Genomic DNA, 18,238 nt, shown 5'->3' with positions numbered 1-18,238 from the left:
TATTTTTTTTTCACTTTCAAATCCCACAAGGAATCTTAAATAAGGTTGGTTTTTTACTTGTCATGAAATTGCTTTTCTTTCTTTCACAGAGTATAAATTATTGCTAAATATTTGCAAATGGCTGTATAAGGAAATTTCAAACCAAATAGGTTATTCTTAATTAATGAGATACCCTACATCAGTTCAGCATAAAACAGAATTCAGCACTGTTTCTCCTGCCTACAAAATCCAAGGTGTGAATATTCCATCACTTGTTTTAAATTGTTAACAAACAATATGACTAGGAAAACTCTGTCTTACTGGCCAGTGGTGTCCAAAGACAAAGATTTGGCTGCGTGCAATGTCTACACGATTCCAGGCCAAAGCCAAGCTAAGCTGGTCTGGAGCGGATACATTGGTACCTACAGAGAAACGCACAGATGTTTAGTATTTCGTGTGCATGATGAAACAAGATTGGACAACATTCTGTAATTCACTTCTCCAAGAACTAGAAAACAGCAAGCCTGACTCCCTATCATATGACTATTAGAATAATTCTACCACAAAGCAGTGGATTCATCAAATAAATTTATAGCATTTTTCATTTAACCCCATAATCCTAATTTCAAATTGATTAACTAGATTCTCTCCCTTTTTTCCTTAAAGCTCCCATACTGACTTTATATTCTGATGCTAAAGATAGACATTTAACTGTTCTAAAAGACTCCTCCTCTCAGCTCCTCTGGCTGATGAATTTTGCCCTAAGGTTTAAAGAACACAATCTGAGATCTGGCAAAATCCAGATAATCTTTTAATGTTCCCACGTTTTTTTCTAACTTTATTAATATATGCTACAACTGCAATAAAATGTGTTGAAATATCAGTAGTATAGTTGTTGCAGCATTCCCATCCCAGGCCTTCAGGTGAGGAAAGCCACACAAAACTTTCAATCTAAATTCAACCTAATCTGAACCTTAAACCAAGTATGTTTAGGTTACTTGTTAGAATCCAAGCAAATAAATCAAAGACTTAAACATAAAGAGTGACCTCAGACAGTGTACAGGACTGTCTTATTGGGATCAGTTTGTGCATCCTTCCTAATTGCTTGCAAAACCCACCTTTGAGGAGAGCAGTTAAGATAGACATCTCAATGTCCTGTTGCCCTTCAGACCCCATGCGGAACACGGTAATCTAAGGGATAACATAAAATCAAGCACTCAAAATTACAACACGTGAAAGAGAGAGACTAAACATTTGGATAGAAAAAAGACCAGAATGGTGGAGCTTTATTATTTTCTAAGACCTGAGATTTTTCAAAAAGTAGAGTTCCACTAAATTTTTCTTTGAAATTTAATTTTCACAAAAGCATTTAATTAAATTATTTCAATAAAGTTATCCTAAAATATCCCTGCATTGGTAAATGTGACAAGCTTGATGAAATTCTTCATCAAACCCATGAGTTTTGAAAAGTAGTGACAAAACTGTCATGCCAAACTGATTGTTTTGTGACAGTTTTACTACTTTCCAGTAGTAATGGAAATGTCAGCTTGGAAATGAAAATGCTCGTTACGCGAGATAACTATCATAGCATTAATTTCATTGATGATAACACTCAAATATTTTTTAGTTGCAGGATATGTTACATATTGACAACCAAAAAAGCAGAAACAACTAATAAAGAAAGGTAATTATTTCTAGTCACATTTGCTTAGTTGAGTCCATAACAATTCACTGATTTTAAAAACAGTAATTTGTATAAAGCTTAGCCATTGAACTACATATTATAAGATTAATAATTCAAAAGCAGAATAACCTAATATTCTATGTTAATTAAGTTAATACTGAATGCAGACAAGAAATAACAAATTCTTCATTTTCCAAAAGCAACTCTTCACAGCAGATGCTAGCGTTAAGTACTGGGAATAGCAATTTTCTCAAAAGTTAGAATAGGTTTTGCATGAACACAAAGATATATGACATTAGCAGAGAGAAGAACTAAAGGAAAAATTTTATTAATTAACAAGAAAGCAGACAAAATTATCAACAAATGCAAACCATAAGCCTGCTTAGGCTGCACAGTCAGTGTCTGAATTTTACTGAGTAGAGCAGGCCTTCTCTGATGCGCATTTTAAATTCAAAGCAGTTTGACTAAGGCAGCTGTGGGCTCTCTTTTCTCAATAAATTCTTCTAGGAAGGCTGACTCTCTTACTGTCAGCTCATCATAGTCATGCTTATTACCAACTTGACTTCTGATGAAGGCGTATGTATGGAACTAATCTTGGCACCGTACAAATGTAGATGTATCAACAGGACATTTATGTTACCTAGACAATCTAAAGACTTCACATTTGGAGCCCTTAAGTAAGATTTTATACAATCAACTGGGCATGCTAGTAATACTTCTGGATGCATAAGAAAAAAGCACATATGGGTGTCTATTTGATTGCAGTACAGAGCTGTGTTACTAGAAAATACAGCATTTGTCATATTCTGTTCCAAGTGGCATTTGCAGCTGGATTAATCCTTAGATAGTTTAGTTCTGGGAAAGGTATTTAAATATATGTTGCTAAAAATCATTCAAAATTGCATAATCTGGCTTTTATGACTCAAAAACCATCCGGTATCAAAAATCTGATCAAAAATCAAGGAACAGAGATAAACCTTCTCTTCTTGCAGAAATCCCTCCCACACTAAAGGGAATTCAGCATCAAATGTAATGAATCTTGAAGAGAAAAGCATTGGAGAGAATGGAGGAAGAAGGGAAGCACAATTAGGAGAAGAGAATTCTATGATATCATAGAGGAGGTGGAAAACTACTTGTCGGCATTTAAGTATTTAGGTGTTATCTTGAAATGTATAGATATGTAAGCAAGCACTTCCTTGGCAGCTGAGATCAGCATTATAAAGAAAAGTCAGAGGCATGAGACAATGCCCAGCATAACCTCTGGAAAAAGGCCAGCTTTTTGGAGAGTGTGGAGAATATGAAACTGGTAGAAAGTCTGCAAACAACCTGGTGATTGCTTGACACAGATTCCCACCCCAATCCTATGTCACTTCAATTGTCATAGGACATCTTCCTGAAAGGCATTGAGTCACTGATCATGTTTTTTCACGTGTTCCTTGACTCAGTCAAAATCCTCTAACTTCACTGAATCTTTTGCATGAGCTTTTACTTTAAGAAATAATTTTACTTAACATTTGAAAAATTTCAAAACCAAGTGTTCAACTTTCCAAGGCAGGAGAAAGAAAAAATAGCAAACATCATTAAACTTCTTCATAACATAAACTTCCTTTATGTACCAAATTCTTTGCTAGTCACCTTTCTACTCATGTGAGACTTAAAGAGTGTTGAAAAGTAAAACAGGACATCTCAGAGAATCAGAGTTCATTCAGAGGATATGACGAACTAGATTTCTGGAGGGTTTTTGTGCTCCCCTTTGCTCTTTGACTGGAATATCAGGGATAATTCTAATCTGACAAAAGTGACCGCCTCATCTCCACTGTTTACTCTAATTGCTGAAGAGTAATGTAAAAATAATGCCTTGATTGGTACTTTGAGTATTGGGAGCAACTTGTATAAAAACAGGACTAGCACAAAGCTTGATGTAAGATTTGAGGAAGTTTTTTATGCATTGTGGTGAGTTCATCTCTGTATCCTATTACTCTCTAAGTGGGGTCAAGTGGTATCTTTCCTGTGTTAGCCCTTCACTCACTGATAAAATAAAGTCAATATGAAACCACACAGAAGAAAAAGATGGAACCAGAAGGGTCGCTGTGCATGGTAGTGACACCTCTAGCAAAAAATGGTGGGACTGTTCGTGTTCTGTGATCTCTGTGTGTAAATCAGGTCAAATTTTAGACAATTTGATTCAGATTTACTTGCACAAAAGCCATTACTTAAGAATCAATGGCACTTATATAAGTAACATACAGGGGCTGCTCCCCTTTTTCACAACAATGTGCCTGACCTCATGCTCGAACTAAATCACTCCACCAATTCTGAAGTAAATATGTCAGGATTTAGGCTTAGATAACTAAAATTTACATTGTATTCATTTTCTTTGCTCCAAATCTGAGGCTGGAAATGCAAACACTGGCAGCTACTACATGCAGTATTGCCATGGCAAGTAACAAGCAAATACTCCAGGGAAAAGACCTTTTTCCCCCCTTCATCATACTTTTCTGGGTGTCAGAGCAGGATTTATTATTTCTCACTGAACAACTGAGCAATTACTTCTAGAAATCAAAAGAACACTCCCTACTGAAAAGAGTAAGAACTGTAAGGATTGCTAAATTCAGTTTATTGTTTATTTAAAGTTTTAAGAAAAAAGTTTCATGTCATCTATTGGAGACATTATTAAACTTGGGAAGATCAGAATTTAGAGTATCTTCAAGCTGACCAAAGACAGGTAGTGTGGAAGGAAAACACACTTTAAGGGAGCATGAAACACCATTTTTCTAAGAACTTAGAAAAAATTCCCTCTTCTCTGAGCCTCATGAGAAAAGTTTCATCTGTCATTCAAACAGTTTCTTTACAGCTGCTCCTGTTATAGGTGTCACTTCCTTAGTGATACAATTAGGCATCCTGAAGAATGAAACTGCCCCACATTTCATGCTTAAATTCAATAGCAGTTTGGTTATCTGATTCACTACACATAGTCTGAGGTGAAGGCTGTGGTAGTTATCTCATATCTCACAGAAATATGCAACTTCAGCAAAAAAAAGGTAAAAATATCAGCCATACCAGTTCCAGTTGTAATTAAAAAAAAAATCCATCAGACTGTTCACCTGCTATTAAAACAGCAGCTTAGCATTTGTATAATAGAATGAAATGGAATTATATCAGGACTCAAGGGAAAGGTCATATTTACAAAAATTCACTAAGACAACTGGTCAAAGGAAAACACTCAAAGACTCATTTTTCCTGCAAAGTCACAGGCGCAGTGAACACAATTTCAAGACACTGTTTACAGATGACAGATGTGAATATTAAAGATTTGCTTTCCCTGAGCACACTTTTCTCTGCAGCTGGGATATGGCAGACAGGCAGGAACCTGACTGAGTGGTACAGTACATAGAACAGGCCTGCAACAAGCCAGGATCAAGCAAGGCTGGGATCTTCAAGAACACTTCATGTTTCAATTTCTTTGAAAGACCTGAATAGCTCATTTTACTTTAATGAAAGGTTGTTAAAAAGTAACTATATCAGACTATGAAAACTGTGCTGATGCACTCCGAATGTTTATTGTTCCTAGGAATCCTTTCTTCAATTATCTTTCCTCTACTTTCTGCAGTTGATCCTGGTTTTAGTGCATTTGTCTCAGTGTCTTAGTCTGCCTTGCAGAAGTCCATGAAAAAAGACTCCTATCAACTTACACAGGAAAAGAATCTGAAAATGGTTTCAGAGGCTTTCCAGAAGACAAAATCACTTTCTTGGCCTATGCTTATGAATGAATGATTGTGTACATTTATATAGCTATATGGAGAGGAAAAAAAAAAAAAGGTTTAACTGTAACCCTGGCAGAATGGCATTTGAAAGTACTCTATGAAATTTGGTCACAGAAATTATCTTTGTGAATTATTTTTAGGGCACTTACAAGTTCTTTTTTCTTCATGCACTCCATAAGAATAATGAACAGCTGATGAGCTTGATTCTTGTTGTAGTTAAAGGTTTTCTGGATGGTAACTACAAGCTGGTCCCTAAGGGATTCGCTTATTATCCTAAATGAAAAATGAGACATAAAAGAAGACATTGCCAGAATTAACATATATTCAGAAGGCCTGCTGTTTGAGAAACAATTTTTCACCCACCAGTGCAAAGACTTCACTTTGAAAATAAATGAAAACACACAGCATCTTTGCATTCAGTACAGCTAAGGAGTTCATGAAGAGTTAACAGTAATCAGGAAATTCATACCCAGACTGTCTCTTATGCATCTCAGTACCTCAGCATTGATTTAAAAACTGACAGGGAACTTGAACTATCCTTTCACCCTGGAATATAATGCAGGTAGCTGTTACTCCTATTATATATTATAGATATACTTTTGTTAAGAAGTTCAGTCTTCAGCATTTCAGCAGTACACCTTACAGGACCCCTGCCTTTGCCTCTAAATGTTACAAGGCTCTTTGTATATAGCTAAAAAACCAAAAATATTTCACACTACTGATATGTCACCTTTGTTATCTTGCTTATCCTCTTAAACAGAGGATTTAAATTGCTAGCATACCTGAAACCTCATAATACCCAACTGAGAAACAAACAAACCAAAAGATGATTAAAGAAATTAGATTGAAAACATTCTAGAAAGGTCAGAAATGTTTGATCTCTCAAAGCAATCTGAAACAGAGCCCTTCAATCTTCACTCATTTCCTAATAAAACACATGTATTTTCAGATGATGGCAAACATTACCCGCAGGCATTCAAAGCAGTGAGACAGCTGAGCCTGCGAAGTGCAGTAAAATTCAAAGTTCATTGTGAGAGAATGATTCTTTTAGACAGCAGGGATAAAAAAAATTCTCATTACAGACCTGCTTTACCAGATGAACACATTTATCTCATCATAATTATTGGAGAGGAAAATTGGACACTGCATCATATGCACTGGGAGAGAAAGTCATGCAATGAGCAGATCTCAGACAGACTGATCCTGATAAGCTCTTTCAATTACCTATGAGATGATAGGAAGGATGAACAAGAAAGAAAAAAAAAAAAACCAAAAAAAAGAAGTTTGATCTAAGCTAAGGAGGCTTGGTCAACGGAAACGAAAAGAAAGTTGCCGAATCATAAATACTGTTGGTAGGATTAAATATGTACTATGTGCAAACACCAAAAAAATCCTGCATCAGAGTTGCTCTCCCAATTCAGCAAATAATATCTGCACTGCTTGACAATACTAGTTGTCTGCTTAATATTTAATCCAAGCTAAACTCCGACTTCAGTCAAGGAAATAGGCTATTTCTTCAGTGAGGACAGGTGTGCCACACTCTAATCAAGACAATATACTAGGTGTTTGCCTGAATCTGGCTACTAATGATAAAATCCTGATATTAACAGTAACAATGGGGAATTTATGTTACTTAACTGGGAGAAGCAATATTTTAAATTAAAAACACAATAGTCTGCTTCCACTAGGAGTATTTGTCAGGACAGATCTTTTACTCTGCAGAGCAGATGAGCTTTGTGCTGCTGGTATAGGCTTTGTATGTTTAAACTAACCATGCTTTCTATCAACTAAAGGGGCAGACAACCAACCATAAAAATAAGAGATTGAGGAAACTTTGGACTAGGAGTGACATTTACAGATTCATTTGGGCAATGGACAGGAGGGCTGTGAAGCAGAATGCTCCAGACAACATATTCCACTCTGGTCATGAAATCAGGCAGCACTGCCCTGAAGAACCATCACAAATACCAAAAATAGCAAGAAAATGGAAGGAGGCCCACCATTTTTTCAGCTGGTCTGGCACTCTTGGAGAATGAAGCTCATTCACACAGCACACTAGAATCACGCAGTACAAATTTTGCAAATATATCACTAATTAACCTCTACCCTGGCCTGAGATAAAGAATAATTCTTGGGAACCACTTTTTCCTTGTTCTAACATGCCCAACCCAGCAGCAAGCTTTGATAGAGCTTGTATGACTGTGCTGCACTGAGAGCAAGCTTATTTCAATGGACCATCAAATACATTCCAAGTGGTAATAATAATTTCTACTCATTAATGCCAGGGTTAAGATCAAGCAGGCAACAAAAGCTGACTGACAGGAGAATGACTCTCTTAGTAGCATTTTGTCCCTGAGGTTTTTTTATGAAGCTTTAATGAAAGCAAGGCATATAGTCCTACACTGTCCTCCCGAGTAAGACACAGCTTTGGTGAAGATCTGAACATCTTACCCTCCTTCTTCTGAATACTTGTGTGCAAATGACAGAATATCTGATGCTCGTCCACTGCCATCACATATCACAACAGGGAGAGGGGGTTCTTCTCGTAGACACTCTAAGACAATGGAGATCACGTTGGGACCCCCTTCCACTATGAGACCAACTACAGGAACACCTTGTCCCAGTCCTGTAAAAACCAGAACAGAAACAAAAAAAGAAGTGTTGTTGAAATTTAGGTTGAGATACCACGAGTGGATGTGATTTCTGTATGTTACAGCATCACTTCAAATCAGAGCAGTTAGGAAAAATGATGGCCATTTCATGGCCAACACCAGGAAAAATGTCCATATGCCATTTCATAACCTCAAAAGGAAAAGAGTAAGATGTCTCTCTGCCCTTGCTTTTGTATCAGATCCATACTGATCATGTATTCACTCAGTGTTGGTGAACTGCTTGTAATGTCTTTTGACAGACACCACGTACAGATAAAACAGCTAACAAGATTCTCCTATTACTTCATTAGCTTCACTGGTACTTGGATGGCTCCCAGCTACTGTGTTTTTGATGTTTTAACTCTTCACTGGTTACCTACAGGAAGTCTTCAGTAAGGTGACATACACCTATGCTTTCTCCTAAGATAAAAAATATGAAATTAGTGTCTTTATCATGAGGTTGAAATGGCTGGCCGATGTAAGAGACGACAGCTGAGCATCCCTTTGCTGTCCCTGCCTCACTGTGATCTCCAGGCATAGGATGACAAAGGGAAGCCCACAGGTCACATGGTCTCAGTAGTAGCCTTGGTCACAAGATACTTGGGGAAATGAAGGACAAAACATTACCTGAAGGCTGACTAATCCCACTATTATAAGCATTTGAATTCAGTTCTTAATCTGTAAAATGACCAGTGCTTTATAAAGAAGATTCACTTTTTTGTACAGCTGAGAACACATGAAAGAGTTTGTTTTTTCAACCTTCATTCCTCTCTGAAGAACAGGAACACCATGCACAATAACAGCAGAAGCTTCCTGACATCCTCCTGTCAGTGTATCTCAGCTCTGATAAGGAGGAGTCACAGAGCATGGGCTGGCCTGTGTGTCCATGAAATCCTTAGTGATTCCTGCTGAGGTTTCCAGAAGAGGTACCTGTGCTTGAAGTGATTAAAAAGAAACAAAACAACTCCCTGTATGTTGTTACTAGTAGGTGTAGTGCAGCCCTTCACAGAACTCTTAATTCCTATATGTATTCCCAACATTGTCCTTCTCATGACAAAAATCACCAGACACTACTTAAATGAGACCAAATATCCCCAGCCCCAGTGTTATTAAAAGAAATGATACAGAACCTCTTGTCTCTGAGCCCTGACTTCCTTATCTACCAAGCCAGTGCTCCCTTTTACAATGTTACAACTCTCCCAGCACTTCTACAGAAGACAAAGATGAAAAAAGCATAGCTAATGTTAGCTATTTCTAATGTCTGTGGGCAACATGGCACGACACTGCCTCCACACTAGAAGGCAAGGGACATCATTTTGTTGAGTTCAGTTTCTTAAGCTTACTGTAGGCAAAAAGCAGTACTTAAAGACTTCCCATAACATTTAGATATCTTGTGTCTGATCTCTAACTGTGCCTTTCGGCTTTACCCGGCACTCTACTTCATTCTTCTGCTCTACCCATAAGAGCACTTACATGCTATTAGAAACTTTTGTGGAGTTCAATGCAATTGTCATTCTCAATGTTTGTTTTTTCTTATTTATAGGAGCCTACACAGGTTACAATGGCATCTGGAAGAAGTCGGAAAGGCAACTGGTAGAACTGATGTCTATTCTCCAGTAGCTCTTAATTGAAGTGTTGAGTCAAAGACTATTAACTTTTTTTAGACCATCTTTAATTAGGTTGTTATGGTGTGGGTTTTCTTTAAAGTTGCTGGAAAATCACAGCTACTAACATTTTTTATTTATTTAATCTTTGAAAAAATTTTTTCCACAAAAATGTTAATGAAAAAATGTCTTTAAAATTTTTTTTCCAAGTAATGAGAAAAAGAATTCTAGAAAGTTCTTTTAGAGAGACTGTAACAACTGGCAGAAATTTTAAAACTGCACAAAACTCTAAATATGAAAGCACTGATGTGAAATTATCTCGATAATGGCTTCATTAAAAATCAAAATCCCAGCTGAGTTTATCTGGAAGATCAAAGAATTTTGAGTGTAATTATTTCAGATGAAACAAATTCATATAAAAGAGAAAATAAGATGTATCACAAACCACTGAGCTGCACAGGATTCCGGTAAACAGGACCTCAAAATCACCCCAAAGTATATTTACTGATGCTTATGAATTCTAGCTAGAAGTGCACAAATTCTTTACATTTTCCTTTCCTTAAATTCTTGCTGCTTTGAAGCTTCTCCTCGCTATTATTTGTCAACTTTTTCCCCTCACTTTATGCAGCCCTTACTTTCCTGCGTCTTCCATGCTGTTAGATGTGGGCTCTTTCACCATTTTATCAGACAACGTATGTTCTAGTTTAATCACACAGTCCTAGTCAAATTCCTGCTAGAAAGAGCTGGAAGAAGCATTTAATTTCAATACCTTGAAGTATTTCAAGCCCTTCTTCCCTCCCTTCCTTTAAGATGTTATGTTTACAGTCTGCCCCACTTTACTTACGTGTGTTGATTTTCTGGAGGGAAATGTGTTTTTCCAACTGGCGTCGTAACTTTACTTCAGCTCCATATTTACCTAGTGTACCATTGTCTGCCAGAATGAAGTGGGTATGGGAACTGTTGAGCACAGAGAGCTTACTTAGAGGGTTTGACATTGTTTGGTAAACCCGTGTTACCTGTGTGTCAAAAGGATAGATGCACCTAAATTAGAACGAAGAACTAAATGTGAACATCCCCCACACTGCCCAACAGAAGCACATGCCTTATGAGGAAACGAATCAACCAGACCTTTATAATCAACAATAGAGGAGAATTAGAAATGGAGCTTGTTTTTACATTCAAAACTTGAACTCTTCACAGCAATGTTTTCTTTGGAGGATGACAGTCACATCTGTGCACTCTCCTGCGTGCTCCCCTAAGCTCATTAATGTACTCTCCTTGATCGCACACTGTGTTACATAATCCTCTTACTGCATTAGAAAATATATTCTCATTTGGAGTTCCTAGTAATTAATATGCCATTGCAGAGTACTCATCTACAATAAATGCCAGTCTTGTACACATAAAGGCCCTTACATGATTTACACGAGTCTCAGCTTGCCATACTGAAGTTAGGACCTAAAACTCTGTCACCACAGAGAGCTGTCTACTATTGAAAGCAATGGAAACCTCACTAGCTCCATATTTACTCTGAGGTCATATATGACAATCTGACAAATATATTTAAACAACAGCTTTTCTTCAAGAAATCATTCCATTTCAGCTCTTAGGCATGCTTTAGAAACAGTGAAAATATTCATACTCCAAAGAGATGAGCAGTGTATTTTGTTACACAGCTGACATTGCTAATTACACAGCAGTTTCCTTGAAGACTTACATCTTTTCCTATCAGATCTTCCTTGTTTTCTACAATGCCCCATGGTGCGATTCCTATGGCACATATTCGTCCTCTGGATTTGGAAGAATGATCTTTCAAGGCATCTCCCACATGACGAATGACACCTGTAGATACAATTAATTTAATTCATTCTTGGTACTTTTGACAGATCACTAAATAACAGAATTTTCTTCTTGTCTCTCATGGAGCTACCTGCTTTTCTCGATTGCTTTCACTACTAAACTGGTAACTCTACTTTATAATAGAACATGCAATGCAGACAAACCCATGCTTTTATTTTGTAATAGTTGCATGTAAATCCTATTGCCTTTTCACATCCTTATTCCAAATTCAGTGAAATCTTTGAAAGACTTAGCCAGTTACTTAACTTGTCACAGTGTACAATTGTCTGGAATGATATTATTCATTGTATACAATGCTAAACACACATTTTTTCACTTAAAAAATATTCTAAATAGCAATCATCACCTTCCCTTAAAGAATTTAGACCTTTGTTGTAAAATTAAAGTCAAAGGAATTAATTCTTATCTTACATAGTTTTCTGAGAAATAACTTGATATTAAGGCTTATTTCAACTAAATAAATATATTGTTATAGAAATATTATAATGAAAGTTTGCATCTGATTGTTTTCTGAAGGTCACTCAGAATTGGTATTAACATAGATGAAATGAATTAGAAACCAGCTGGTCTCAAAATGTAGCAATATATAGGGAATCGTCAAAACAGCTATTTTTCAACATGTCTTTCAAATTTTGGGCATCGTATCAGACACCATTTTTTTGACAGAATCCAGGAACAGTGCCAAAAACCTCCTGGTGGTTGCTGTACAACCGATGTTTTAGATATGGTCAAAAAGGAAACACAGAAACATAAAACTGTTTCAGCTGGCCAGGAGACCAGAATAAATTGCAAACAGAAGATTGCAATGTCTTCCAGTAGAGACATTTACAACTGATTTCAGGTCTGTGTTTCAAAATTACTAATTTACATTCGTTCATTTAAGAACAAATACCTCATATAATTACAAGACAGCGGTGAACATGTGTGGTGGTGGCTGATCCCATGGAGACAGTGACTCAGGGACATGGCATTTAAGGTGGATTATCAACTGATCACTAACTCTCAGAAAGATCACACAGCCTAAAGGCTAACAGTCTGAGGCTGCATGAACAGGGAAGTGTCAAATGGAAGCAGAAAGGCTGTTTTACCTCAGGGATTAAAAACTTCATCAAGCACTGTCTCAAAAATTGCAGCCTTCAACATTCAAGAGGGCCGTTAAAAAACTAAAGAGTTCAAAGCAGAGGTGCAATAACGACTGAAGGACTGGAAAACATGCTTAATGTGAGAGTTTTATGGAACTCAGCCTGTGCAGTTTGACAAAAGTGCTGTGTATGAAAACATGCTCAGGAAACATACTTCTAGTAACAGAAAAAACTTTGTACAAAAAAAAAAAAAGTAAGAAGCTAAAGCTAGGCAAATTTGCAGTAGGAGATTTCTTAACTACAAGGATAGCCAACCACTGAAAAAAATGTCTTGTAACTAGTGATAGATTCCTTGCTACTGAAACCAATCTTCTTCAGAGGAAACACTGAGTAATGCAAATCAACATTGACCCGGGAAAATCTTATGGTCTGGGCTGGGCAGGAGATTAACACAAATGATTACAATGCTCCTTTTTTGGTCTAGTGGCCAATGACTCACTCATATAGATTTAAATGTTCTGCCTGTGGGAAAGATTAGTGAATGAACATCATTGAATTCTTAAGTAAACTAAAAGTGCTGGTAATTGCTTACCTGTACTAACACCTCCAGTGAAAATCCAAGCTCCTGTGGTCATGGCAGCCTTTATCAGACCTTTTCCAAATACTTGCTTTAATTTAGGTTGCATTTCAAAGTTCTGGAGGCCTCCATGGACAGAGATTAAGAGTTTGGGCAGTTCCAGTTGCCAGTCTTTCACCATAAGATGCAGCAGAGAATCTGGTTTAGTGTCATATGACACGCGGATATACTGCAAAGAGCAATGTGTAATATTATCGCTCCATCTGCCCTCTAAATTGTCTACTGACTGAGCAAAGAATGCTTATATTAATCCTTCCATCTTAAAGAAAGAGTTTTACAATTTTTAAGCAACACATTATTAAATTTCTTTGCTGCTTATGATTAGAAAAAACAAGTTGAAACCTTTCACTTTGCTATTGAGAATGTACCACTCACTTAATGAATTTTAAAAGCACCACTTTCCTCTCTTCATCTGCAAGACTGACTGCAATCAAGTGATCCTAAGATCTTATTACAAACCTGCATTGTTGGAAGCCACCTATTTAAAAGGACTGGAAAGTGTTTGTTGTTGTTCCTAAAACGTCTGGTTTGACTGCCAAAGAGAAGCAACGACCTTCACAAGAAATAGGAGGATTATGTTACATTTCATCCCATTCACTCTTGATGTACATACTTCTGCCTCTGAAGCAATGATTTACATTCTTCTCAGTTTAGTTCCACCACTGTGACTTCTTTTCAAACTACTAGTCTATCAAAGAAAACTATGAAATAAACTTGTGTTTCTTTCTGCTGTAAAAACAAACCACCACTAACAAAACCCACCAACCTCTCCCATACATTTTGGACGAGTTTTTGCAGTGTGGTTGTCTCAAGTGGCAGTCTCAGCAGAGAGATAAGAAAACAAATGGACAAAGAAACAAATCCAGGTTTGGATTTGTTCAGAGGGGAGGCAAAACAAAAAGAGATTTTTTGCAGAAGAACTTGCTGTTACTTCTACTGCTGAGAAAACTCAACAACCCATTTTCCAGCTCTGTCAGGCCTCTGTCTTTCAGGAAGGCAAGATTAATTTCTATTTTTGTTAGACTTCAAACCTTAGAAAAAAAATCTGTATCCATGCTGGGTAATTTGACCCATAAATCTAATAAAAACAGATGGAATCTTTGGCATTAATACATGCAGCTGCCTCCTTAGCTGATATTTACTGACAGTAACTTCAATGAAAGTGTTTCATCAAGATACTGTAAGGTGTTTCCTAAGCAGGTATTACTTTTCTCTTACCTTTTCTCTCTCTTTCTCTTTTTGAGCATCTTGTCCACACTCTTCTGAGACAGCAAAGAGACCTCCTTTGATTTCAATGGATTATGCACTGAGTGAGCTGGAATCCTGACACATACCTATTAAGCTAACACACCAGATGAATACCTTAGAGCAGCCTATGCTCCTTACCATGGCCTTATTTGAATGTCCTCCTCCCTGGAATTCAAGGTTTCCATAGGCATCAGTTGGGTATGTTTGGGTGTGTTTACTGACGGACCATTTCTCTGGCTGAGCTTCCACTTGCTTTGTTTCTTCTCCATTTTTATTAGCTGTTATACTTGGAGGAGGTGGAATATGTTGGTTAATGAGCTGGCCACAGCAGCACCTGTAAGTTAAAATTTGAAGCAACTCTGATTACAGTATCTTCAATATTGGATGGTGATTAAAAAAAAAAAAAAAAGAATAAATCAGAAATTAGATTTTCAACTGACCATGTCCTGGTCTACATGAATCATAGAAACACCTCTTCTAGGTCTTATCTGTTGTTTGCATGTGTTATTTGCATACACATACATATGCCAGAATTATCACCCCACAGGTGTTTCTTAACAAGCAAAGATTAAAAATTTCACTTTACTTCTGTTATACACTGGAAAGCTGTCTAGGCTAAAGGACAGTGAAGGAGGAAGAACGCAGAACAGGAGCAGTGACCATCTGTTTCTTAATCAGAGGTGACAGCTAGCATGTGACATAAACTGTTATATTATCCAAACAAGCTGGACCACAATTTAGCTAGCCCATGCAGAAGCATTAATATTAATATTCAGACTAAGAATTCCAGTCCTCCTGTATAGTATTATCGGTAGTGTCAATGGTACCACTCGGTTCACAGTGCACGTTATTGCACCCTTGCTTTCAGAATTCTGTATGAATTTATGCTCTAGTTTGCAAAGCTAGGAACTAACAGCTCACTGCCTCTCCTGCTGCCCAGCCTTATCATCACATGTCCCATGGCTCTGGACAGATCTGAGTGAAAGCATGTCTTGCAGTTCTGTTTCCCTGTCATCTCCCTTTAAGGGCAGCAAGTAAACTGAGTCTCGGATTCACAGGTCTAAATCCAAAACAAGTCCAGTTCCTTCTGTATTAACCTCTTCTGTTGGCTAAAACAAAAATTTCAAATGTTACCTGCTAATGTCTTTGTTGTTGGCAATTACATAGATGCATTCTCTTTTTGAAAAGGTCTTCTCTATCCAAGCCTTTTGACCCTTAAAAGGGAGAAAAAATAAGAAGAAATATTTCCGTGTGGCAGATATAGTAACATTTGCCTTCTATTTTCAGCTACTGTTTTTGAAAATAATCACTGAATTCATTAAATCACTTTTAAACACCATATACATCTACTCATGAAGCAAGTAGGTGATGTGAGTTTTCCATGACTTGGATAAAATTCAAACCTTGAATGCGTGTAAAAATCTTTATATGCAAAGATTATATGACCTTTATATGGTCTTGAAGTTACAATGTTTATGTGAAGGTCCACCAAAAAATGCAGCTGCTTCTTCCTATTTTAGTAAACAGTAAATGGACTCAAAGTAGTACAGAAAACCAGCATAAATTGTGACATAAATAGATTAATAGTATTTACTCCAAATAATACTTTATTATTGTTCTTTGCATGTAGAAATTGCTTCCCAGAAACTTTCCCTGCTTGATTAACAATCTTCTCAAAATATTTTTTTCCTGTTGTAAATCAAGTTCCAGTCATTCCTGAGGCACCTTACTCTTAACAAGACATGTCTCAGGAGGAAGCATTCCTTAAATTGTAAGAACATTTGACAGAAAAAGTACAAACTCTTCACAGGTATGGTGTATCTGTGAAACAGGAGAAGGAGAACAACCTTGAAGACAAAATAAAATTGTGTTGGCCTATTATACTGCATTTGCAAACCATAAATTTTAAACCATAAATTTAAACCATTTTAAGAACAACGTGTAGGCAAGCTAGAACAAAATCATAGATCTGTGCAATGCGGTTAGAAAGTCTGTTGCAGAAGTGTAGTCCAGTTGAGTTTGGGAACACTGAAGGGAATGAGTTCAAAAATAGCTGCACGCCAGAGTTTCCCACAGTTTCTTACTTGCAGACCCCAGGCCTTCTCTGTCCCTGCAACCATCAATAAGGCAAAGTATCATCATGATTGCAATAATAAACCAACACTTAGTGGTGAATTTTTAAAAGTGAACTCAAAAGCAGCGTTTTAATTTTAAAGGAAGGAAAAATGTTAAAAACCACTCACGATTCGATGACACTGATAACTTTGCCTTGCTGATGAAAGCTGCTTCTTCTGAGTCTGAATTAGGGAATTGTGTCTTAATTCATTTTTCAAGTAGCAAGCAAATGTCATATGTTTTGCTTTAGTTTCCTCTGTAGAAGTGAAATGAAATTTTTGCAGAGACAAAAGCTAAAAACGACACAAGAACTTTCAGGGTGCCTTCAACAAAAAATAAATGGCCTTTTGTAGAGAAAGAACTAAAAACCTTGCCGATTTCCTGATTTTAAAAAGTCAACTGCAGATTTCTGTCAGATGAATACTCTGTCAGCCTGTCTGGTAATAGCTTCGAGACTGGACTAGCCCCCTAAGAGCTGCAGAGTCTACAGCACGATGAATAGAGGGTGTGGTAGCTCATCTTTTTTTCTTGTGTGAGGCAAGAGCTGTCTCTGAAGTTCCTTTGTTTGTTGACTTGTTAGTTCCTGTCTGGCTGCTTCGTTTCCTCCATTATGTCTGAAATAATGGGAGACTACTTGAAGTTCCGACACTGCAAATAATTGCAAGTAAATTGCAAACCCAAGCTTTTACTTCATGAGAAAGCTGTCCATAATCTGTCCAGGTATGTAGACATTTGCCTCTTTCAGGTGCCTCTGAGCCAGAATGCTTTGACAGTCTGGGGTCTGGGAGATCCTGAACTTCTGCTCTCCACCCCGACACACTTACTGATTTACCAAGGCAGAACCACCTCATTTCATTTTAAAAGTTGTTGTTCGGGAGCTCATAGCACCACAGAGTGAGAAAGAGTTAAGAACTCATTAGACAAAACTTCATGTAGCTTACAAAGTTCCTTACTTCCTTAATGACAAGGCATATATTTCAGGTATTTAGCATAAAGAGCTTGATTATATAGCAAATTTTGAAGGAAGAGAGTATTAAATTTAATATCTAAAGTCTGTGTGACTTGGTCAGCTTCTCTGTCTTGTCTCCATACATTCATTCTTCAAATGAACCTAAAAAGCCTTTGTTCCCCAAAATATTTAAAAGGTTCTTTTTATACACTTTCTGGCAAGGCTTTTACAAGATGACAAGTTCTAGCAATAGTATTATTAGAAATAGAACTCAGAAAATGTTTTAGTTTTATAACATCAGAGTCTAGTTATTGAGGTGCAGTTCTAGAAAAGTACAGTACAGAAGAAAACACTCAAGACAGAGATCCATGAGACTCTGTGGTATGCAGAGGTGGGTGGTTACATCAAACAAATACCATTTACCTGTTCAGAACCAGATTTTGCTAATTCACAGGTGTTTAGGCTGTTCAAAATATTCAGAGCGCCAAAAATAGTCTATTTGATTGGAATTACACTAGTTTTTAAAAATTAATCCAAAACCACACAGTGTCCAAATTCACTCCTGTTTTACAACTGTGTCCAATGTTGTTACTTGTGCTTATACGCACCATACTAGCTTGTGACCTTTAATGTTATAAAATGAGCTTAACAGGAACCTGTTACAG

The 18,238-nt window shown here is 37.1% G+C and overlaps 1 protein-coding gene across 10 annotated transcripts in view; it reads right to left on the bottom strand.

Moving 5' to 3' along the window:
* Positions 1-18,238, bottom strand: part of TRPM1 (transient receptor potential cation channel subfamily M member 1) — a 109,588-nt gene that overhangs the window by 33,319 nt on the left and 58,031 nt on the right. For all 10 annotated transcript variants that reach the window (XM_074837224.1, XM_074837214.1, XM_074837216.1 and 7 more), the window contains 9 exons: positions 15,644-15,723; positions 14,648-14,843; positions 13,217-13,430; positions 11,400-11,524; positions 10,527-10,698; positions 7,879-8,053; positions 5,577-5,700; positions 1,098-1,170; positions 301-401 (listed from right to left, as the gene is read on the bottom strand). In XM_074837224.1, coding sequence (XP_074693325.1) covers positions 301-401; positions 1,098-1,170; positions 5,577-5,700; positions 7,879-8,053; positions 10,527-10,698; positions 11,400-11,524; positions 13,217-13,430; positions 14,648-14,843; positions 15,644-15,723 — 1,260 coding nt within the window. The remainder of the gene's footprint in view (positions 1-300; positions 402-1,097; positions 1,171-5,576; positions 5,701-7,878; positions 8,054-10,526; positions 10,699-11,399; positions 11,525-13,216; positions 13,431-14,647; positions 14,844-15,643; positions 15,724-18,238) is intronic.

The sequence above is a fragment of the Strix aluco genome, chromosome 12, assembly GCF_031877795.1.
Source record: "Strix aluco isolate bStrAlu1 chromosome 12, bStrAlu1.hap1, whole genome shotgun sequence".
NCBI classification, from domain to species: domain Eukaryota; kingdom Metazoa; phylum Chordata; class Aves; order Strigiformes; family Strigidae; genus Strix; species Strix aluco.
This window is presented reverse-complemented; position numbering and strand designations above follow the sequence as displayed.